This window comes from Hippocampus bargibanti, linkage group LG03, assembly GCF_051943395.1.
Source record: "Hippocampus bargibanti isolate YZ-2025 linkage group LG03, ASM5194339v1, whole genome shotgun sequence".
In the NCBI taxonomy this organism is placed as follows: Eukaryota; Metazoa; Chordata; class Actinopteri; order Syngnathiformes; family Syngnathidae; genus Hippocampus; species Hippocampus bargibanti.
The window spans coordinates 32,096,709-32,120,748 of record NC_142736.1 but is presented as its reverse complement, the minus strand read 5'-3'; the positions used below and the strand labels follow the sequence as shown (position 1 = coordinate 32,120,748).

Here is a 24,040-nt window from a genome sequence, read left to right as displayed (position 1 = left end):
AAGTTCGTAAGCCAAGGCGTTCGTAAACCGAGGTATCACTATTTAGAAATGTTTTTCAGTGAGAGCCACTCACGGACGGCCACTTTTCAACAAAATGTCAGAAACTACTTTTTAAAATAACTGTAATAGTAGTAACCATGAACATGAATGGTAAAAATCCAGCCAAACAATCGGAATGAAAGTCAACTTGTCGGGTCCATACGCGAAGTTACTACTAGCTAGCCTGCACACGGCTCATTAGCTTCCACGCTTGCTTTCTGCTGTCTCGCAGAAGTACTATATTGATGCTAACTTTAGCATGGGGCTTGTCAAAGTGCCACTGATATTCAACTGTTTTATTGATGTTATTGTTTCATTGCAAATTAGAATCAGAACCTTTTCTCTCCACAATGGTCAATCCTTCGGTTTATTCAATCTGAAGTGTACGATATGGTTTTTTACTCATCAGGCTTATTTAAAAGGGGTGTTTATCTGTTTTTACAACGCCCAGTATCATCCAATCAAAATCGCGCTTTTCGCTAACTGCCGCCCAAACAGGAAATGAACAGCGAAAAAGCTAGAGTATTGATTTAGTTTTTTTCGGCGAGCCAGATGCAATCATCAAAAGAGCCATATATGGCTAGAATCTAGAGGATTCAGATGACGCAGTTTTCTCTTGCTATTGTGTGAATGGTGCAACGTATCGAAGTTCAATGTTTGAGTAGCGCCTTATCTGTCGTTCAAAATGTGGTCGATGTGTGAGGGCAATGTTGCAAGATTTTGCATAGTGTTGAAGAGCAGCATGAAAGCAGTCTGCGTTCCTTCTTGGGGTTTAACACTCCCTCGTGAATCGATGCCTGTCAGCTGACTTCACCACAATACGTGCACTTTGCACTTGTGTGCGTGTGTCGGTGTGCGCGTGTGAGAGAGAAAAAGAGACACTGTCTCGTGCTATATACAATCCAACGTAGTAAGTTCAGCAAATACAACCCAGAAGGACAATACTGGCATTACTAAATTATTTATTTACTTTCTGAATTAATTTGGAATGGTTTCTTATATCATTATTTATTAAGAATAATATGTAAAGCTTTATTTGAATAAATGTGTCTCTCCCAGTTACGATTTCAAAAAAAATGAAGTATCGCGTGGACAGCGTAATAGTTACGATTAAAAAATGTTCAAGTATCGCGTGGACATGCGAGACTCTCAGTTACTATTAAATAATGTTAAAATATCGCGTGGACAGGCATAACAGTTCCTCTAAAAATGTGTTAAAGTATCGCGTTGACAGGCGTATCTCTCATAGCTGCAATTAAAAAATATGTAATTGTCGCGTGTACACCCTAACTCACAGTTACGATTTAAAAAATGTTCAAGTATCGCGTGAACGGCGTCAGAGTTTCTATCAAAAAATATTAAAGTATCGCGTTGATAGACGTATCTCTCACAGTTTCTATTAAAAATCTTAAAGTATCGCGTGGACAGGCCTACACTCTCATAGTTACTGTTAAATAAGGTTAAAATATCGCGTTGACAGACGTATCTCTCATAGCTGTAATTAAAAAAAAAATAATCATCGCGTGGACGCCGTAACTCACAGTTACGATTAAAACAATGTTAAAGTATCTCGTTGACAGCATAAATCACAATTACTGTACGATTTAAAAAAAAATGAAAAAAGTATCGCGTGGACAGAGCTCGAAGGCGCGTTCACGTGACCTGCTAGCTGCTGACGCTAGCAGCTCACGTGACGTGACATAGTTTTCTGTGGCGGACTGAGCGGGCGCTCATACAAGAACAGAAGCAAAGCTGTTAGAACCGGCCCGGCGATAAATAATTCTCACTTACGCCACCCGCCGAGAACAACAACAACAACAAGAAGAAGAACGCGCCATTGCTTAATTTGACAGTGGGCCTACCGAAGTGCACATTACCGTGCGGAGGTCCCACCTGTGTGCGACAAACGTCGGCCGAGCATCATCTACGACGGAAACGATGAAGCTCTCCATGGCTTCTGGATCGCTCTTTCTTCTCACGTGGTTTGCCGTGCTGGGTGAGTATTTTTTTGCACAATAAACAAACAGCTGCTTGAATGACCAGTGGCGAGATCGACTAGCAAAGAATGCTACATGTTTAATGTTCGCTACTAGTTGAGGTTAGCAAACCCAATATGTCGGTACGCTATAGTGATTGTTTCTGTCCAGTGAACCGAACGCACTGTGCACTCGCAGTCGTATCTCATTGCATTTTTGTGAAGTACGTCGTGGTTTTTGGTGGGATTTTCCAAGCTATGCAGTTTATGATAATTTATTACACGTTTCCCTCCATGCTGGTTCTTTAAGTTTCCGAATACGACAACGAGAAACGGGGGAAAATTGATTGAAGTTTACGCTCTTTTTGCTCACACTACAGTATATAAAGGTGAGTAAGTTGTATTTATATAACTCATGGAAGTGGTAGAATATATATGTTTCTCCATAACTGCTAAGTTTTAAGCAAAATGATGCATTAGCATATGTATTTCTAGAGCTCGCGATTGTCTTTCCTAGTATTCAGTGACAGCCATTTTGGATTTCTGACGAAAATCTGCCTGCATTCGGTCGTTATATGCTAATTTATATTTTGAATCTTTTCTTGTGTTTTTTTATTCCTGGTTAGAATTTCAAAAGCTTTCCAATGATACCTTACTCGTTAAGATTTGCCAAAAAATAAGAAAGTTGTGATCGTTTAAACTGTTATAAAGAACTCGGTCGCGGATTTTCATTGTTTTAAGTGTGTAATTGCAGGCAGAAAATCCCCTCATATTTCGAAAATTAAAAATGACATTATTTCCTTATTATTTGTCATATAACAATAATCTATACATTTCAGTTGAAAGCTATTTAAATGCACTTTAATATAGTATTGGAAAATATGTGATGAATTATTATTGAAGATTTGTGTCACATCCCTACAATATGTCACAAATTGTACTACTTTAGCATATGTTAGTTATTGACGTACATTATATCGTTGCTCACACACATTTGGTCAATTGTGATTGAAATGTAACGTGTTTCTCTAACTGAATAGCAAGCGCGTTTTTATTTGACCGAACGACAATGGATTTCGAAACAAAATGCCATCAAAGTGAATCACGATCCACGAGAAGTCTCCGTATTGATTGTATTGTGTTGTCATTTATCGTGCAAGTTAGATAGATTTTTGCGCAACACCAGCAGCAGTTGTGTCATCTGAGAGCTTCATGTGACTTCTGTGTGCTGCTTTGTGTTGCGTAGGCAACGATGCGCTACTTCTGATTTTCACATCAGTTCCAGTTGCTGACCACGAGTAGAAAATATAATCTAATTCTAGCGCTGGTGTGTTGACGGGGTGAACGTCGGAGGCAATCGGTTCCGGTTTCAGCAGGCAGTACTAAAAAATGGTGTTGGGAAAGGACTGGGAGTAACCCGAATGTTCGTAGGTAGGGGAGTGTCTGTACATAAACATTCAGTTCATCATAAGAAACCATAGACTCTCTTCTTTCACCAGTTAATTCCCAAGTTATGTGGGTCTGGAGTTATCTGAGCTTGAAATGCGGGCGGCTGTACAAAATGCAAATGGTGCGCCCTTGTGGTAGGGAAAAACATTGCCGGAGGTCTGACCAGCGCTTTATCTGCACACTCCCCCTGCAAGAAAAAAAACAAAAGCTGAAAAAAATTCGGGAATGCTTTTCAATTCCCGTATGAATTCGGGAATGGCAGAACTTCCCGTGTCAAATCCTTATTTTGTTTTGAAGTCGACAAGCAATTTTCTGAATGGATTTGTATATTTTACACTTTTCCAGGAATAAAACGAAACAAAAACTACCAACACATGATACTTTGTGTGTTGCAGGCTTCCTTCAGGCTGTTACTCTGGAAGTGAGGGAAAGCAACTCCACCTGCATCAAAGCTGAGCTCTCTGCAGTCTTCTCCATCACCTACAACACCTCCAGCAGCTTGGTACAGTGAGACCTCAATTTAGGAACCCCATTTATGAACATTTCACCTTGGCATATGAACTATTTTTCGGGATACACACGGAGCGCCACAATGAGTGATGTGTCGTTCGCGAGCGAGCCCGTTCTCCATAAAGGATCATGGCAGCCGACTTGTTTTTTGTCCTCTATTCCCAGTCTTCGGTTTAAGCCACATGATTGGTCACGAAGGTAGCAGTGAGGGGAGGTGGTTTAAACATTAAAGAGACAGGCAGACGACAGAGATAGAGTGAGAAAATGGATAGAAAACAGTGACATTTGGACTCATTTCAACTTTGATAGTTCAAAGGCAGTGTGTAGACTGCAAGGTTAAAATATCCCATCAATCAGGCCCCACAAATAACCCGCACAAGCCATCTGTACACTTGATGGAAAAAGCTATCAACCCAGCTAAACAGAACACAATTGATGCTGAACTAGGTAAAATGATGGCAGAGAAAGCACCTACAATGGATCATTCTTCAAGATGCTGAAAGAAGGCTACGTTCCTCATCAAGCGTTTAATGTTGATGAAACCGGCCACTCCGTTCCATCAAGCCATGAACGACCATCACAAAGGTCAATAAAAGGACTTTATTATACAGTTCAGTTTATTTCTTTAATTATAATACCATAGCACATTTATTATACATAAAATAAGGTATATTGTGTGTAGTTTTAAGGCTTATTTAGTTTAACGTGATGTTTTATGGGGACCTGGGAACGGATTGTTCTCATTTTTAATGGTTTCCTATGGGAAATTAATTTTTGGGATACACACTTTTCGCCTTACACACTCTTGCTGTGAACCAATCAAGTTCGTAAGCCAAGGTGTCACTGTACATGTAATCACAGATACTCTTTTTATTCATTTGACATTCCACCAAACACGTCTTCCCTCAGAGAACCGTCAAGGTTCCGCTACCCAACACCACCACCGTCGACCTAGCTAGCAGCTCATGCGGTTCAGTTGGCGAGGCGCCGTGGCTGGTGGCCACGTTTGGTTCCGGACATACGCTGGGTCTGAGCTTCTTCACCAACGGGAGTTTTTACAGCGTGTCTGCCTTGATGCTGCAGTACAACCTTAGCGACTCCTCCATCTTTCCCCAAGCTAACAGTTCTGGTGAGAGCAACGACGTTCTTCTGGAGTGGTATTGAAAGAGATTCAATGACTGTATTTTCCGGTTTTTAAGGCAATATTGGAAATTTGATAATAGTCTCCCCCCCCCCCCCCCCCCACCCCTTCAAACATTCTTAGCTGTGGTCACCGTCACGTCATCGTCTCCCGGCATCTGGGCGGCCATCAACACCACCTACCATTGCGTGAGCGCCACCTCCGTCCAACTCGGGGAACAAACGGTCACCTTCTCCGACGTGAGGCTCGAAGCGTACATGCCAGGGAACGCTCTGAGCTCAGATGGTATGACATTTTAATCGTACATTTCATTACGAAGCGCCTTTCAAAAGTCTCAAGGTCACTTTAAAGTCACAGGATAAGTTTTTCTGTGGGTGAGTAGCGGCAGCCACACGCGCCAGCGTTCACTCAACCTAGAAGGAACTGAAATCGATAGAAAGCTAGCTAGCTTTGAAAGGTGCTTCTAAATGAAATGTATTATTATTATTATTATTGTTATTATTATGTTGGTATTTCTGTTGGGGCTTCATCCTTTGCTTTGTTCCTACAGAAACAATCTGTGTGGCGGATCAGGGTGGTCGGACCACAAGCGCCCCCACCACATCGACCCGGACTCCGAGCACGGCGTCTCCGGCCCCGACAACACCGGGACCTCCCGAGCGAGGGATTTACTCCGTTCACAACGGCAACGGCACCGTTTGCCTCTTGGCCCAAATGGGCCTTCAGCTCAATGTGTCCTACGTCTCCCAATCTCAAAATAAGGTCTCGTTCTTTTTTTCTTCTAGTTAACTCATTCACTGCCATTCGTGAATTTATTCGGGAAATTGAAAATATGACGTAGAGCGCCATTCCTGATACAGCACTGGCCAGACCTCTGGCAATCTTTATTTCCCCTTCCACAAGGGGGCAGCGTTCCCCCTTTTTTTTCCATGTTATCGCTTTATTCCCGCTACAAATGTTGAAGCGCTATATAAACCAATATGGATGTATTGCACAGTATTTTGGACATCTGCCCTCATTTCAAGCTCATATAACTCCAGACCCATATAATTTAGGAATTAACTCTTTTTTTTTGTGATGGAAGAAGAGAGGCTGAGGTTTCTAACGCTGCACTGAATGTTGATGTAGTCCTAAAACTCAATATTCTGTGGGTCCCGCAATTAGAGTGAAAATGACAACAACCCTGGCACTGGAGTGGACACCTATTTGCACGTGTCTGGCAGTGAATGAGTTAATGATCTATTACATTTGTTTTTATGATTTATTGACAGATTTTTTTTTCATGGTTTTCAGACTGTCCACGAATATTTGAATCTCACTCCTAATCTGACGACTTCTTCCGGATCCTGTGATGCTAACAACGCTACCTTGGTTCTAGCTCAGGGTCGGATGACTACACTACGCCTCGTTTTTACGCTGGTAGTTGTACACCGAGCACCGCTGCGTCCATTATTGCGCAAACTCATCCCGACTATCTTATCTCAACAGAATTCCACGGCCAACAAATACCGCCTCAGCGGGATAAACGTGGTCGCCAATTGGTCTGATATGACGGGTATGGAAGTAAAATATCGCAAATTGGATTTCAAACGACGGTGATACCTTGGTTTACGAACTTCATAGGTTCCCAGACGGAGTGTGTAAGGCGAAAAAGTGTGTATCCCAAAAATTAATTTCCCATAGGAAACCATTGAAATGAGAATAATCCGTTTCCATGTCCCCATAAAACATCATTTTCTAATTTTCTAAGCCTTAAAACTACACAAAATATACCTTATTTTATGTATAATAAATGTGCTATAGTATTATAATTAAATAAATGGACTGTACTGTATAACAAAGTGGTTTTATTTACCTTTGTGATGGTCGTTGATGGAATGGAGTGGCCGGTTTCATCAGCATTAAACACTTGATGAGGAACATAGACTTCTTCTTCCACCATGTTGAGGAATGATCCCTTGTAGGTGCTTTCTTTGCGATCATTTTACCTTGTTCCTCATCAATTGGCTTGTGCGGGTTATTTGCGGAGCCTGATTGATGGGAAGTTTAACCTTGCAGTCTACACTACACTACACTAACGAGTTCAAATTTCACTCTTTTCTATCCATTTTCTCACTCTCTCTCTGTCGTCTGCCTGTCTCTTTAATGTTTAAAACACCTCCCCTCACTGCTGCGTTTCTGAACAATCGCGTGGCTTTAACTGAAGACTGGGGGCGGGGAATAGAGGACAAAAAAAATGTTGGATGCCATTTTCTTGTTAGTAGACCGGGCTCGTTCGCGAACGACAAATCACTCATTGTGGCAGCTCCGTGTGTATCCCGAAAAATAGTTGGTATGCTTAGGTAAAATTTTCCTAAATTTAACGTTCATAAACCGAAAAGTTCGTAAGCCAAGGGGTTCATAAACCAAGGTATCACTGTACCTTAGATTGTCTCTGTCTTTTCCAGCTCCCTTTTCAGCCGGGAACGCCAGTCTTGACTACCTACGGACCACACTGGGACGTTCCTACATGTGCAATACGGAGCAAATTCTGGCTGTGGTGCCGAGTTTCTCTCTCAACACGTTTAAATTGCGGGTTCAGGCCTTCGGGTTCACCACCAACCAGTTTGCCGCAGGTACCAATCGGTTTTTTTTACATGTATGTGTGAGAGTTTTTGGTCGGTTGGTTGGTTGATTGGTACTTTTATATGAATACTGAATGTATCAGGACAAAATACATTGATGCCTCAGCTTATGAACTTAATTGGTTCCCAGAAAGTGTGTGTGTGTGTGTGTGTGTGTGTGTGTGTGTGTAAGGCGAAAAGGGTGTCTTCCAAACATTTATTTCCCATAAAAAAAACATTAAAAATGATAATAATCTGTTTTCAGGTGCCCATAAAACATACTTTTTCTACTAAATAAGCCTTAAAACTACACAAAATATACCTTATTTTATGTATAATAAAAGTGTGATTGTAATTAAAGATCTTGATGATGTCCGAATGAAGTTGCCGTGCTTTCTCGGCGATGATACCCTCACTCGCACTGTCCCTTGCTAGCTGCTTTTCGTTAATCCAAATCAACAGAAGTTTTTCAACCTCTTTTATTGTCTTGAGACCGTTGCTTTGACAACACAGAAACACCCTTAGCCACACACGCACCCTAAATAGCTTGCTTGTTCTTAAGGATGGTAGTAATGGTCGACTTAGCATACTGGTGCTGGGACGCTAAGTCACACAAAGGCACCACCTCGGTGCTTTTCGATGAGCTCCTTCTTCTGCTCGACCGTCATTTTCTTTTTGGCTTTTTCGGTCTGATAATAACAAAAGTACTCCACTCGATAACAAACCACATCTGCACTCAAACAAAGGGGGTGTGGAAAAGTAGTCCGCCAGCCACCGTGGCGCTGTTCGACCATTTGCTTTGGTTCGTCCGCCGAAAAGTAGTTCGTTAGACAAGACTTGTGACCTTGACAGTTTTGAAAGGCGCTTATAAATGAAATGTATTATTATTATTATTGGTTATCTAGCTATTTAGCTAGCTACTGTATATATTTGCTATATAGCTAGATAGGTATTCACTATCTATTCACTAGATATTAGCTAACTATTCGCTAGCTATTAGCTATCTATTCACACGGTATTAGTTATTTATTCGCTACCTATTAGATATCTATTCGCTAGCTAATGGCTATCTATTTGCTGGCTAATGGCGATCTATTTGCTAGCTCTTAGCTATCTATTGGCTAGCTTGGACTAATGGGACACATGCACATGATTGATGAAGTCACAAATCTTTCCCTCCCCCCTCGCCGGTCTCCAGCGGAGGACTGTCAAATGGATCAAGACGAGATGCTAATCCCCATCATCGTCGGCGCGGCCCTGGCCGGTCTTGTGCTGGTTGTCCTCATCGCATACCTCATAGGTCGCAAGAGGAGCCACGCCGGCTACCAGACCATCTGAATGGGACTCCTGCAAAGCGAGTGAGGGGGTGGTGGGGTGTCAACGGTGAAGCGGCCAAACTGCAGGTACAAACGTTAAAGGGCAACCGACACCATTTTTTGGTTTCCTAACTGACATCAGAAAAACGTTTTATAGTATCTACCCATATACCCAAAACATGCAGTATGATATTTTTAGTCAAATGCAAAACATCAATAAAAATGACTTAGTGTCCCAAAACTGCCACAAAATGAGTTGGCGAGATTCAGAAGGTCCCGCCCCCTTGTTCGTGACGTCACTCCTTCACAAACTGCCTAGCTCCAGAATCAAAACAATGGCGTCAGAGAGTTCAGATTCGGAAAAAGATACTTTCTTGTTACTCATCCAGTTATGAATATGATTCAAATGCAGTTAACTTACGACCCGCTTGACTTACGACCACGACCTCCAGACCCTATTTATAAAATTTCAATTCTACGCCTGGCACCGCAAGCCGGCAACGCATACGTAATTTTGGCCAGCCAGCCAGCATCTCACTCTCGCGCAGCAATCGACCGTGTGATGACACCACAGGGGGGAGTTTGCCAGTCATTTAGCCTCCGAGTCTCGATTCAACATTTTGAATGATTTCGACTTACGACCGTTTGGTCGGAACGGAACTCGGTCCTAAGTCGGATGTTACCTGGAGTTCTGAAGAGGAAAGCATACATGTTTGCAAGCGATTAAAGAAGGCTTTCCGGATCAACTCGAGCCGTCTGGACTCAAATGTAGCGCCCAGAAAATGAACAAGATGGCGCCCAAAAAATACCCAAAATACAATGCGTGTCGCTTTGTCAAATGCGCTCAGTAGAAGTCATTTTACAAATTATAGACGCAACTTGTCCGGAGGTGTCGGTTGTCCTTTAAGTCAGTGCAAACAAGTCTGCGTGTTATTTGACGATATTTTAATATTCACCCCCCCCTTCCGCCCCAATCCTGGATTATAAAGAAAAGCCAAATGCATCTAAGTTCGCATCAGTATTGAATCTGGAGATAGAAGCTGCATCTTGATCAATGATCTTTTTTTTGGGGTTCATGATGGAAATACAGGTAAGATCCGACTTACGACAGAGTTCCGTTCCGACCAAACGGTCGTAAGTCGAAATGGTCGTAAGTTGAAATCCATTCAAAATGTTGAATAGAGATTCGAAGGCTAAATGGCTCGCAAACTCCCCCTCTTAAAATGTTACAAAATAGTGTCTGGAGGCCGTGGCCGTAAGTACGGGTGGTCGCAAGTCGGGCTTGGTCGTAAGTCGGATGTTACATGTATTTCTCTTTGTGTCTAAATGTGTTTGTTTTCACCTGAGTAAACTATTTATAAATCGTGTCTTCTCCTGCTAGTGACGAGACAGGTAGGAAATATGATGGACGGAAGGACTGACTGATTTTTTTTTTTAGTAGCTGGAATTGCTCTTTTGGACAGCGACGAATGTTTATATTCAATTGATCAAGATTGATTGACGGAAACGTTTCTCGGAAGCGGGTAATGATACTCCGATGTTTTTTCCTGCCTTGCTTTTGCGGTGTAGCGTGATGTTCTATGCGTTTTTTTTTTTTTCATTTTTATTTAATTTTTTAAAAATCAGTGAGTGTGATGGTCCAACAACCCGAGGCTGCCTTGCTCTTTTTATTCACTTTCCCCGATTGCCGATACCGTCAAAGAACAACAGTGTTCATCCAAACTGACAATTTGATCGCTATTTTTTTTCTAAACAATATACTTTAAAGTCTTTTTTTAGCATTGTGCATCCTATTGAATGATAATAAATATTTGGGTGGTGATTCCTTTTGAGTATAAACATCCTGTTTAAGTGTGTCGTGTCCCTTTAAGAGCGTCTGAGTACAGAGATACCTCGGTTTACGAACCCCTTGGCTTACGAACCTTTGGGTTTACAAATGTTAAATTTATGAAAATTTTACCTTGGCATACATACTATTTTTCGGGATACACACGGAGCGCAACAAAGTGATGTGTCGATGTGAGGAACAAGGTAAAATTATGGCAGAGAAAGCACCTCCAAGGGATCATTCCTCAAGATGGTGAAAGAAGAAGGCGACGTTCCTTATCAAGTGTTTAATGCTGATGAAAGCGGCCACTCCATTCCATCTCGCCATCAACAACCATCCCAAAGGTAAATAAAACGACTTTATTATACACTACAGTTTATTTCTTTAATTATAATACCTTCTGACATATATTATACATAAAATCAGGTATATTTGTGTAGTTTTAAGGATTAGAAAGTAGAAAAGTATGTTTTAGGGGGACCTGGGAACGGATTATTCTCATTTTCATGGTTTCCTATGGGAAATTAATATTTGGAACACACACTTTTCGCCTTATACACTGTCTGGGAACCAATTAAGTTCGTAAGCCAAGGTATCACTGTACGATAATTCAACAGGACATATAATCAAATCAATAGCAAGGTTATTTTGGAGTACTGAAACAAATAATATATTGATTAAATGAGAGGCGGCATTCCTGGAATCGCATCAGCGGCAGTGTTTTATATTTTGGTCCAAGTGAGATAAATGACAGACAAAACACATGAAATGTTACAATCATGAAGCTCAAAAGACGTCAATTCACATTTCCGTTGATCAATGAAACATTTCCGTTGATGTTGTCGCTGAAATGATGTTTTAAGACAAAATCAATACATTGGAGGTGAAGATCGATGAAAAGGTTTCTTCAGCCGTCATCTGTACTTCTTTGAAGGTGTCGGACGTTTCGCTTCTTATCCAAGAGGCTTCGTCAGCAAACTATTTTTTTGCTGGTAGTTTTTAGCCCTATATATATATCCTTACTGTCCAGGCGTGGCGGTGCCAGACTCTGCTATGATTGGTCCCTGCTGTCAGGTTGGGGTGGGGGGGGGGGGGCAGAGGACTACTTCCTGAGGCTACACTGATTACTTCTATTGTCCTGACTGATTACTTCTATTGTCCTGACTGATTACTTCTATTGTCCTGCCCGAGTATGGGGTTTACGACTGGTCTGATTGCCCCATTTTCACTGGTATCACCTCATCAGCATAACTAAGCCTATGTTGCCTAAGAAGTTGGTTGTAGGAATGATCCAAATTGAACCTCACCCCACCATGGCGATTTAGTGAAGGGTTTTGCTGTTTTATGACACAGACGTATTATTGGAGGTGGAGCCAAAGTTATTTTTGGTCATTCAAAGAGAAAAAAAAAACGAATTCACGCGGCCTCCTCGGCAACGACTCGTGCTCGACAAGCTGCTCGAAGCTTGGTCAACGTTGCGATGGAAAGACTTCCGGGTTCCGTAAAGATTTTCTAGGATGGGAAACACAGAAAAAAAAGGAAAGCCTATCCATGACCGGGCATGCGGTCAGTCGTTATTTCTGACACTGCTTACCTGCATGAAAGGATGACATTCTTCCACAAACGGACCGCGTGTGATTTGTTTGAAGATTTGGCACATGTCTGGTAGAGATTCAGCTTGTTCAATTAAATCTCTGTAGTGATGAATCAGTGTCAGCGAGACGCGGAACAGGATTTTCGAGCCCTCGTAGAACAGGCAGTCCCAAATTCGGAGAACTGTCTGCAATTGAAAATGTCCTTGAGAGCATCAACAAATAGGTTTACAGCATGAAAACGGTATACTGTGATACCTCGGTTTACGAACGTTAAATTTATGGAAATTTTACCTTGGCATACCAACTATTTTTCGGGATACACACGGAGCACCACAATGAGTGATGCGTCGTTCGCGAACGAGCCCGTTCTAACAAGAAAATGGAAGTCGACTGTTTTTGTGTTTTATTTTTCGGTTAAAGCCACGTGATTGGTCAAGAACGCAGCAGTGCGGGAAGGTGGTTTAAACATTAAAGAGACAGGCAGACGACAGAGAGAGACAGAGTGACAAAATGGATAGAAAACAGTGAAATTTGGACTCCTTTCAACTTTGATAGTTCAAAGGCAGAGTGTCGACTGCAAGGTTAAAATATCAAATCAGTCAGGCTCCACAAATAACCCGCAAAAGCCATCTGTACACATGATGCAAAAAAAAATCAACCCAGCTAAACAGAACACAATTGATGAGGAACAAGGTAAAATTATGGTAGAGAAAGCACCTACGAGGGATCATTCCTCAAGATGGTGAAAGAAGGCTACGTTCCTCATCGAGTGTTTAATGCTGAGGACTCCATTCCATCAAACCATCAACAACCATCACAAAGGTAAATAAAACCACTTTATTATGCAGTACTGTTTATTTAATTATAATACCATAGCACATTTATTATACATAAAATAAGGTATATTTTGTGTAGTTTTAAGGCTTATTTAGTTGAAAATGATGTTTTATGGGGACCTAGGAATGGATTATTCTCATTTTAATAGTTTCCTATGGGAAATTATTTTTTGGGATACACACTTTCGCCTTACACACTCTGGGAACCAATTAAGTTTGTAAGTCAAGGTATCACTATGTTCATTTCCAGTCAAATATTGTTTTTTGAACGTCTTGGTTCTCGACCAATTCGGTTTTCGACCCAATTTTTTTATATGCTATAAAAGGTGCTGCTGAGCGCACCTGAATGCACCATTGGACTCTTTGCTTCCTTATATGTACGTCACTTCCTAGTAATTTTGTTTTATGTGGACCTGGGAATGGATTATTCTCATTTTTAATGGTCTCTTATGGGAAATAAATGTTTGGCAGACAAACTTTTTGCCTTACACACACTTTCTGGGAACCAATTAACTTCGTAAACTAAGGTATCAGTGTACGTCACTTCCTTGTGTCGCGTCTCTTTGTAACCAATGCATTATCTTCGTGTAGCGTTCCACTGTAAGCAGGCGGATTATTATTGTTCAATATTGATTTAAAAAAAGCAGACATTGATTACTTTGATGATAATAAGAAATGTTTCAGTTTTCAAATATGGTTTCTGGAACGGATTATGGTCGAAAACCCAGATTTGACTGGATTAACTCATTCACTGCCATTCATGAATTTATTCGGAAATTGAAAAGCGTGACGTGGAGCGCCATTCCTGAATTTGTTTGGGGTTTGGTTTTTCAAGCTTGGGTGCTGATAAAGCACTGGCCATTGCCTCTGGCAATGTTTTTTTCCTTCCACAAAGGGGCAGCATTTTCCTTTTTTCCATGTTAGTATAATAATAAATTTCTCATTTTGTGTCAGTTTTGAGACACTTTTTGTCATTTTTTTTTGTTTTTTGCATTTGACTAAAAATATCAGCCTGTGTTTTGGGTGTTTTAGATGCTATCAAACGTTTTTCTGATGTCAGTTAAAAAACGGGAAAAAATGGCGTCGGTTGTCCTTTAACAAATGGTAAATTACTATTGAACACACTGTGCCGCGTCTAAAATCATCATAAAGAACCCAACTGGTTCACAAATCAAATTTGAAGCTTAAAAAATGGCGACGATAGTCCTCACCTCCACAGGCAGAACGTCTATGAAAAGACAAATAAACCATCTGGACACCACCAGAGTCCACATGACGTTATGATCCATCATGGCCTTCCACACTCGGGGAGACTTGACTCTGACTAACTCCCCCAAAACCTCCTGGTCCGTCTTCAGGCCAAGCATGGCCGGACTGTAGTAGTCTGCCGTCAGACATGTAAGGTCATATCAACTACAGTGATACCTCAGTTTATGAACTTTTTGGTTTACAAACGTTAAATTTATGAAAATGTAACCTTGGCGTACGAACTATTTTCCGGTATACACACGGAGCGCCACAATGAGTCTGTTCTAACAAGGACATGGGAGCTGGCTTGTTTTTGTTCTCTATTCCCCGCCCCCAGTCTTCGGTTAAAGCCACGTGATTGGTCAAGAACGCAGCAGTGTGGGAAGGTGGTTTAAACATTAAAGATGCAGACAGACGAAAGAGAGAGAGTGAGAAAATGGATAGAAAAGAGTGAAATTTGGACTGGTTTTAACTTTGGCAGAGTGTGGACTGCAAGGTCAAAATATCCCATCAATCGGGCTCCACAAATAACCCGCACAAGCCATCCGTACACTTGCTGCAAAAAGCTATCAACCCAGCTAAACAGAACACAATTGATGAGGAACAAGGTAAAATGATGGCAGAGAAAGCACCTACAAGTGATCAATCCTCAAGATGGTGAATGAAGAAGGCTACGTTCCTCATCAAGTCTTTCATGCTGATGAAAGCGGCCACTCCATTCCATCAAACCATCAACGGCCATCACAAAGGTGAATAAAACAACTTTATTATATAGTACAGTTTATTTCTTTAATTAAAATACCATAGCACATTTATTATACATAAAATAAGTTATATTTTGTGTAGTTTTAAGGCTTATTTAGTAGAAAATCATGTTTTATGGGGACCTGGGAACGGATTATTCTCATTTCAATGGTTTCCTATGGGAAATACATTTTTGGGATACACACTTTTCACCTTACACATTCTGTCTGGGAACCAATTAAGTTCGTAAGCCAAGGTATCACTGTATAAAATAAACAAAGCTGTCACATACGATTATTTTTAATCGTATGTGTCTTACTTAAAACGATAATTTTTAAAAACCTGGTAAGATTCTGCCGAGGAGCGCATCCATTAACCAGAAAGCCTTTTCTTCCTCTTTTGTGACGATAAGCAGATAGCCGGCGATGAAATTCATGCCCTGAGATCAAATCAAAAGACAAAATATTGAAATTTGAATGTGAAGGAAACCACATGCAAAACGAGAAATGACAAAATATTCGGCATTTTGAATACAAAAACAATAACAATGGCCGTCCGTGTTAGCCTTGATGTCGCCGCAAATTATTTAATAACAATACATTTCATTTATAAGCGCCTTTAAAAACTCTCAAGGTCACTTTACAGTCACGTGATCTGTTTTTCTGTGGGTGAGCAGCGGCAGCCACACGCGCCAGCATTAGCATACATAGCTAATAGATAGATAACTAGCCAGCGAGATAGCAAATAGCTAGCTAGCTGGGGAGCTAGCTATATTGTTAGCTGGATAGCAAGGTAAATAATACTTAATTTTTCGAGAACATTTCTCCTTCAGTACATTACTTTATGGAGCTATTTAAAAATTACCCGGATGTTCCATTGTCGTGATTAATGTTTAAACTTGCACCACATGATGTCGTTTATTTTCAAAAGCAATTTTTTTTTTTGACCTGATTTGTTTATTACCTGACAATAACCCACGGCGGCGTTATGGTGCCCGTAAGCTAGCAACACATTGTGCAAAGCTTTCAGCAAAGACGGGTTAGACGTTTTTCGAAATTGCACGTTGTCCGGAAACGTCCGGTTCAAGTCTGGGAGATGGGGTAAAAAGAACAAAGATTAACCATAATACAGTGATACCTCGGTCTACGAACGCTTTAGCTAACACACTTTTCACCTTATGAACATTAAATTCGCGAGAATATAATCTTGGCATACGAACTAGTTTTTGGGAAACACATGGTGGCTGGCGGACTAGTTTTCGTCACCCCCTTTCTTTGAGTGCAGATGTGTTTGTTATCGAGTGGAGTACTTTTGCTATCATGGGACCGAAAAAGACCCCACTACAGCCGAAGAAGACACAAAAGAAAATGACAGTCGAGGAGAGGAAGGAGATCATCAAAAAACACGAACGAGGTGTGCGTTTGTGTGACTTAGCGTCCCAGTACCGGTATGCTAAGTCGACCATTGCTACGTGCGGCGAAGGTTGTTTCTGTGTTGTCTAAACAACGGTCTCAGGCAATAGAAGAGGTTGAAAAACTTCTGTTGATTTGGATTAATGAAAAGCAGCTAGCAGGGGACAGTCCTTATGAAAGGTGACTCTCCTTCCAAACAGTAACTCCCTCCCTTCCTCCTCCCACTCCATTCCATCAAGCCATCAACGACCATCACAAAGGTAAATAAAACGACTTATTACTATTATTATTACGACTCATTACAATCCAATAGCACATTTATTATACATAAATAAAATAAGGTATATTTTTGTGTACTTTTAAGGCTGATTTAGTAGGAAAGTATGTTTTATTGGGACCTGGGAACGTATTATTCTCATTTGCAATGGTTTCCTATGGGAAATTAATGTTTGGCAGATGAACTTTTCACCTTACACACACTTTCTGGGAACCAATTAAGTTTGTGAGCTGAGGTATCAATGTATTTTGTCCTGATACATCCATTGACAACTACCATCACGAATGTCAATAAAACAACTTTATTATACTGTACAGTTCACTTCTTTAATTACAATACAATAACACATTTATTATACATAAAATAAGGTCTATTTTTGCGTAGTTTTAAGGCTTATTTAGTAGAAAATTATGTTTTATGGGGACCTGAGAACGGATTATTCTCATTTGTAATGGTTTTCTATGGGAAATGAATGTTTGGAAGACACACGTTCGTAATCTGAGGTATCCATTTGAAAAATTGCCCAGAGGCCAACCTGTACGGATGGTTTCCACCAGTTTGGGGTCGTGCTGATCTCCAAGCAGGCCTTGGTAGTAACCTGGTTTTTTTTCCAACTGCTCCTGAGCGCCGCTCGCCGCCATCCAAATCGCAGCCCGGTGCTCATTGGGTACGCCCTTACGTACGTAACGTTTGACTAAAACGCAAACGCAAGTTGACTTGATGCAAAATGAAGATGACATTTTGATGTTGTCCCCCACCCACCCGCACTCACGTTTCACATTACGCTGCACTTTGCCTTTGCTCTTGAGTAGTTTGGACCACTTGATGGACCTTTGCGTCAGCACGACCAGATACTCGGACATCAGCTCTTCGTAGGATTCGTAGTCAAAATCTTCAGGGCGTTCAAAGCCGTATGGATCCACCCTGGGCCGCAAGGGGGAGGGTTAACTCATTCACTCAACCCGGAAGTAACTCAAATAGAAAGCTAGCTAGCTCATAGATTCAGTAATTATAATAATACATTTCATTTATAAGCACCTTTACAATCACAGGATACAGTCGCTAATAGATAGCTACCTAGCCAGCTAAACAATAGCTAGCTAGCTAGCGAACCAGCTAATAGATATTTAATAATAATACTAATCAATAAGGGGTTCAGGTTGTATTTCATTACAATACATGTCATATATATATATATATAGAGGCGCCTATCAATTAAAAATTTAATAATCAAAAATAAAAATGTACCCATCATGCCTCAGTTTTTGACCAGAGGTCTGGCCAGTGCTTTATCAAAACCCGAACAAATTCAGGAATGGCGCTCTACGATCTTACAGACGCTCCCCAACTTACGAACTTACGTTACAAACGGTCGGTCGTAAGTTGATTCAGTACTATATTTTGTATGGAATGTATGTTTAAGGCTTATATAAGTATGTTTAAGGCTTATATAAGTAACCTGTATTGGTTTGTAATGAAAAATAAACGTTTGATATAAAGATATGTACATGTACAACTGTAGAGAATACTCTGTGTGTCTTTGTGTTACTACAAAAATGTTCGTGTGCACCGTTGTTCAGAACTCAAATGTTCGTAAGTAGGGGAGCGTCTGTATTTTCTATTCACGAATAAATTCGAGAATGGCAGTGAATGAGTTAATATTTGGGCCTATATTTGGTTTAGCTCTCAGTATCACCTCATCAGCATAACTAAGCCCAAGTTACCTAAGAAGTCGGTTGTAGGAACGATCTAAATCAAACCTCACCTCACAATGGTGATTTAGTGAAGGGTTTTGCTGTTTTATGAAAATGGCTTCTTTTACTCCCCTTTCAAACCATAAGAAGCGAAACGTCCGACACCTTGAAAGAAGTACAGATGACGGCTGAAGAAACCTTCTCATCGGTATATTTGGTTTTGTCTCATCGCCGTTTTCTAAATCTACTTTGCTGTAGCGAGAGTGGATGTCTTGAAGCAGTCGGGATAAGAAGATTACAGAACGGGATCAACCTTCTTAAACCCTTGAATCTCGAGACCCAAACAAGAAAAATGACTTCAAGTGTCCCAAAAGTGCCACAAAATGAGCTCAAAACTGGAGAGATTCAGAAAGTCCCGCCCCCTTGTTCGTGATGTCATACTCCTTCACAAACTGCCTTGCTCCAGAATCAAAACAATGGCTTCAGAGAGTTCAGATTCGAGTGAGATGCTTTCTTGTGACTCATCCAGTTATGAATATGATTCAAATAGTTCTGAAGAGGAAAGCATACATGTTTGCAATGGATTAAAGAAGTCCTTCCGGATCAATTCCAGCCGTCTGGACTCCAATGTAGCGCCCAGAAAAATGCACAAGATGGCGCCCAAGCTCTGATTTGTCAACTTACACCATCTGTATGCGTGTTAGCGCAATTGGCTGCGACACACAACGATCTAGCTATTACCTGTCTAGATGCCTATCTAGCCTATCTGGCTATCTATCCAGCTAGCTAGCTATTTGGTATTTATTAGCTGTCTCGCTAGCCGGCTGCCTATCTAGCTATCTATATATTAGCTGACTAGCTATCTGGCTGGCTATCTATTAGCTAGCTAGCTAGGCTATCTATTTGAGTTATTCTGGGTTGAGTAAATGATTCACCATGGCGTTATTTATGTCGTTTTCCTTCCGGAATATTCAGTGCGAGTCTTAAAAGGTAAAATATAGCGACATGCCGTGGAATCTTTGTCAAATACGCTCAGTAGAAGTTATTTGAAGTGATTTTACAAATTACGGACGCAACTTGTCTGGAGGTGTCGGTTGTCAACCAAGGAGTTCTGTATTGCCATAATAAAGGCATGGTTTGAGTGACGCGGTAAACGGTAGAAACGGCGGCGGCGGCGGTAGGTATTGTTAGGCGGCATTTGTTGATTTTCTTTTGGATGACAACTAAATGTTTTTATGCTAATTATTGTCACGCCAATTCACCCGACCGGTTTTTTTTTTTTACGACTTTTGCTCCCTTTCCAACTAGTCAGTCTACTTATACTGAAGCTGCTTTGCAAAAATGCAAATTTACTTTAGGATTTTTTTCTGGCATGAATAAGCAAAAAAAAAAATCTACCTCAAAGAATGGATACATTTCACAAAAACAAATTGGTGAAAAGGAAGAAAAGTGCTTTGGGCCATTCGACATACGAGTTGAAGAATGGAAATTCTGGCTCTTTTCAGAGAGCCGGTTCTTTTGGTTTGGCTCACTAAAAAAATCCGGCTCTTTTGGCTCCCAAATGGCTCTTCGTTTTTTTTTTTTGTTTTTTTTTGCTTACATTAATTAACTACCAAAAAATTGCGTAAACGTATGTGAAAAACCCATGACTCATGTATAAAATACACTTTATCAATGTTGTTTTTTATATCACTTGATTTATATGTGCACAGAGAGCATCCACAAACTTTCCCTGTGGCGACTCTGGTCTGATGATCAGCTGTCACTAATTTGCTTTTCATATGAATAATGCTATCATACCAACTAGTAAAAAATATCATAATTGAATCATAATAACAGCATAATATAATAATAACATTTGTCCACCTGTCTACCCTAACAACCCCGTCCTCTCCTCACTACTGCGTGTGTCTGTAATTCGCCCCTTCCTCCTCTACAACAGATATCGACCAATCACGTGCAGCTTTAACCGAAGACCATGAGCGAGGGATAAAAGACAAAAAAAGTCGGCTCCCATTTCCGGCTCCTTGTTAGGAACCGGCTCTCTTCGTTCACTTCAGAGATCCGCCTCGTTTGCGAACGACACATCACTACAAGAATCATCATTTTTCGATCAGACATGATTTTAAAACAAACGCAAAAAGGAATTAAAAGCGTCCCTAGGTTGCATTGGGGTGAAGTATATTCAGCATTAATATCGAAGTTTTGTGTTGTTGAAGAAATACAGTTTTTGTTTAAGTGTTCGTCGAACTAGCAAGTTACCTGTTCACTCTGTCTTTAGCTGCGTAGCGGGTGGAGCTCATCTTGTTCTTTTCCATGCTTTCTTCTTTCTTCCCTCGTTTCTGTTCCTCTTCTTTTCCTCGCCGAGATATTTGCAGATTGCCTTCGATCAAAAGCTGCACGTTCAATTTCAGGTGTTTTTGAATCTTTTTTTCCCTTTTCGAACTGAAGGTCTTTAAACGCTACCCGCTACTCTTCTCGACAACGGCCCACGTTGGAAAACAACCTTTTACCGCCTCCCTCTTCATTTATCGTTTTCTTTCTTCGTTGCCTTTAAGAAAATCGCTGACTTGTTTGCTTGGTTGATTCCCTGTCCGCCATTCTGGCTGCCATATGGCGACAACTTTCAATTTGACTTTTACAGCCATTCACCACAAGCACCTGCTGCTTGTTTTCTTCGCTCCCTATGATATTACAACGAACGGCCTTGCTTGCCTAAAGAAAAACTCGAGTCATCGATGCAATCCAGACATAAAAAACGAAGGTTGGTTGCCCGGCGATGCCAGCTGGAGGTTTTCCTTAAGCTTCCGGAGAAATCCGTGGAAAGAAGGTTTACACGCGCGTGACGCTTGTCCCGGGATCGACAAACACACACACACACACTCCAGTCACATCTCAAGATGCCTTCAAAGGAATCAGGTAAGATCCTGCTTTTTCTCTTTGCCATTGCTGTGTTTATTAACCTTGTCCATGGCAATAAATGACTCGAGTCCGATCTGTTACAGAGTAAATATTTTGATTAAAAACGGTTATAGACCCGAAATATAGTACAATATAACGCAAAACTGTCGCGAGCAAACTTTATATTGATTGTGTCTTACGTCAACTGTTTCTTTGGCACTGTTTTTAATCTAATATAAAAATATCCGATTGTCCGTAACATCACAAACTGAGAAATCGATGACATTTTAAACGATCGGTCGCGACCCCCGTTTTGAGAATCACGGGTTTTAATAATAACAATACTACATATCATTTCTAAGCGCCTTTCAAAACTCTCAAGGACACTTTACAGTCACGTGATATTTTTTTTCTGCTGGTGAGCAGCGGCAGCGACCTATGCCAGCGTTCACTCAACCCGGAAGTAAATACATAGAAAGCTAGCTAGATAGCTAATAGATAGCCAACAAGTAGCGAGCTAAATAGCTTAGATAGTTATATATATATATATATATATATATATATATATATATATATATATATATATATATATATATATATATATATATATATATATATATATATATATATATATATATATATTACATTAATAAATCAGTGATTAGAAATACATAAATAAACAGATAAATGGGTGAATAAATACATGGATCCAATCCAATCAATGAATCCATCGGTAAATAAATAGATGAATAGATAAACAAATAAATAAATGGATAGATACATCAGTAAATTGCTAGCTAGGTACCTAGCTAGCAATATAATAGCTATGTAGCTATCTATGTAATACCTATGTAGCTATCTACCTAGCTATCCAATAGCTGTATAGCTATCTAGCTAGCTGTCTAGCTGGCTATCTATTGGATAGCTAGCTAGCTAGCTTTCTTTCTATTTGACTTATTTCCGAGTTGAATGATTGCTGGCGCGTGTGGCTGCCGCTGCTCACTCGCAGAAAATGTTATCCTATGACTGCAAAGTGACCTTGAGAGTTTTGAAAGGTGCTTAGAAATGACATGTTATTATTATTATTTAAAATAGAGTACGATTTACATGTGTTGGGCTGGGCCACAAGATGGCGTCATTTACTAACAAATTGTACAGCGCAGTACAGTCGTCCACTTAAATTGAAGAGAGCGAAAAGCCGAAAGGAAAAGAAGAATAAAAAAATGATTAGATTAGATTAGATTAGTTATCATTACCGTTATTATTTAATAGCACTGGGATGAATAAATTCGGTAGTCGTTTGGCTTCTCCCGTGTAGGGCACAATAACAGGAAGCAGACAGTCCACAGGACGGTGACGTTTTGTTGCCTCCATATTGGACTACAGCACATATTTTTAAATTCAAAATTATGTTCGGTGATGTGTTTTCCATGTGTGTGAGATGATGTAGTTATTTAATTCTATCTGTCTGTCTGTCTGTAGCGATCTGGCTCGCTAGCTAGCCAGTGATCTGGCATGCTAGCTAGCTAGCAATCTGGCTATCTAGCGAGCTGGCTATCTGGCTATCTATTTACATTTGTTTATTTATTTGCCGGGTGTCGATGTTTTGTATTTTAATGTGAGAAAACAGGAATCGAATGGAAATAAAACACCTTCAATGACAACAATTATTTCACCATTCTGTTTATGATCATCACGCAGTTGACACGTAACACGCCAACATTTATTTGTTTGTTTGTGCGAGTCTCGCTCAAAATGGATGGTACAAATAGAAAAGGCTTTTGAAATAAGTAAAGTTTGCCAATTAATAGCATTAGGATAGAAGAGTTTTCACGACTTGAAGTCATATTTGTGTGCGTGTGCGTGGCATTGATGCAAATACTGTCCTGTTATTTGGTTAGGTAGGCTTTGTATTGATTAGGGGGCACGGCCATTCATTGTTAATCACGTGCCAAGAGAACTCCAGTTGAAAGGCGCTTTTTTTTGACTTTGCAAAGTCCACTTTTTACTTGTCGATGCATTTTTCCGCCGACGCCGCTTTGTAAAGCGCCTCCCCGAGCTCCTCCAGACGCCGTCGTTTGTCTAAATCGCCGTGCAGGCTTGAGGGAACGTTGCTGATGCCGTACATTAAGCCGTAGAGGCAACCGGCGATGAGGCCCGTGGCTTCGCTTTGCCCTAAAATCAAGTGGCCTTCAAATCTTTTGTTTTTTTGATGAGAAAAAAAAGTGGCGAGCTCTTACCTCCGTGGAACATGGCTCGTCTGCATAGTTCGGCCCAGTCGTTTCCTGCAATCAGAAGGGCGTCGTAGGCGATCATGGGGGCGTCGTGGCCCCTGCGGCCCGCGCGGCCTTCTGAGCTCCATTGCTTGTACATCTGCGACGACAACAGTCGCGCCAAAATTGTGCCTGTATTACAAAGTTCATGTCCACTTCATCAAATAAATAAACAAATACAGTAAAGTCTGGTTATATC

At 40.7% G+C, this 24,040-nt stretch overlaps 5 protein-coding genes across 7 annotated transcripts in view; 2 read left to right on the top strand and 3 right to left on the bottom strand.

Moving 5' to 3' along the window:
* The first annotated feature begins 1,724 nt into the window (after positions 1–1,724).
* On the top strand, positions 1,725–20,830 carry lamp1a (lysosome associated membrane protein 1a). 2 transcript variants are annotated; one of them, XR_016114577.1, is made up of 10 exons: positions 1,725–2,035; positions 3,859–3,965; positions 4,883–5,102; positions 5,238–5,399; positions 5,665–5,876; positions 6,408–6,533; positions 6,603–6,669; positions 7,562–7,729; positions 8,916–9,120; positions 20,610–20,830. XR_016114577.1 is itself a non-coding variant. In XM_088993114.1 (9 exons), exons 1-9 carry the CDS (start codon positions 1,978–1,980, stop codon positions 9,053–9,055), a joined length of 1,260 nt encoding a protein of 419 aa, XP_088849240.1. In that variant the 5' UTR covers positions 1,725–1,977; the 3' UTR covers positions 9,056–10,858. The 2 variants fall into 2 exon arrangements, 1 of the variants encoding a protein (XP_088849240.1); XM_088993114.1 differs by lacking the exon at positions 20,610–20,830 and having other exon boundaries at positions 8,916–10,858.
* grtp1a (growth hormone regulated TBC protein 1a) lies at positions 11,565–21,067 on the bottom strand. The gene is made up of 8 exons (XM_088993117.1): positions 20,930–21,067; positions 17,746–17,897; positions 17,509–17,667; positions 16,248–16,372; positions 15,627–15,723; positions 14,504–14,676; positions 12,456–12,641; positions 11,565–12,373 (listed from the first exon to the last, which is right to left on the bottom strand). The coding sequence occupies exons 1-8, from the start codon at positions 20,983–20,985 to the stop codon at positions 12,278–12,280; spliced, it is 1,044 nt and encodes a 347-aa protein (XP_088849243.1). The 5' UTR covers positions 20,986–21,067; the 3' UTR covers positions 11,565–12,277.
* pros1 (protein S) overlaps positions 13,646–24,040 on the bottom strand; it is a 106,109-nt gene continuing 95,714 nt past the window's right edge. The window contains exon 15 of the transcript XR_016114576.1: positions 13,646–14,304. The gene's annotated coding sequence lies outside the window, so the exon portion shown is untranslated. The remainder of the gene's footprint in view (positions 14,305–24,040) is intronic.
* Positions 21,455–24,040, top strand: part of slc9d1 (solute carrier family 9 member D1) — a 32,761-nt gene continuing 30,175 nt past the window's right edge. Inside the window, exon 1 of the mRNA XM_088993111.1 lies at positions 21,455–21,586. The gene's annotated coding sequence lies outside the window, so the exon portion shown is untranslated. The remainder of the gene's footprint in view (positions 21,587–24,040) is intronic.
* The window catches only part of adprhl1 (ADP-ribosylhydrolase like 1), a 7,844-nt gene continuing 7,038 nt past the window's right edge, over positions 23,235–24,040 (bottom strand). Inside the window, exons 6-7 of one of the 2 annotated variants that reach the window (XM_088993115.1) lie at positions 23,809–23,941; positions 23,235–23,743 (exon numbers count right to left, since the gene is read on the bottom strand). In XM_088993115.1, the coding sequence (XP_088849241.1) occupies positions 23,574–23,743; positions 23,809–23,941 (303 nt within the window). In that variant the 3' untranslated portion in view covers positions 23,235–23,573. Of the gene's footprint in view, positions 23,744–23,808; positions 23,974–24,040 lie in introns of both variants that reach the window. The other variant, XR_016114578.1, reaches the window with a different exon arrangement.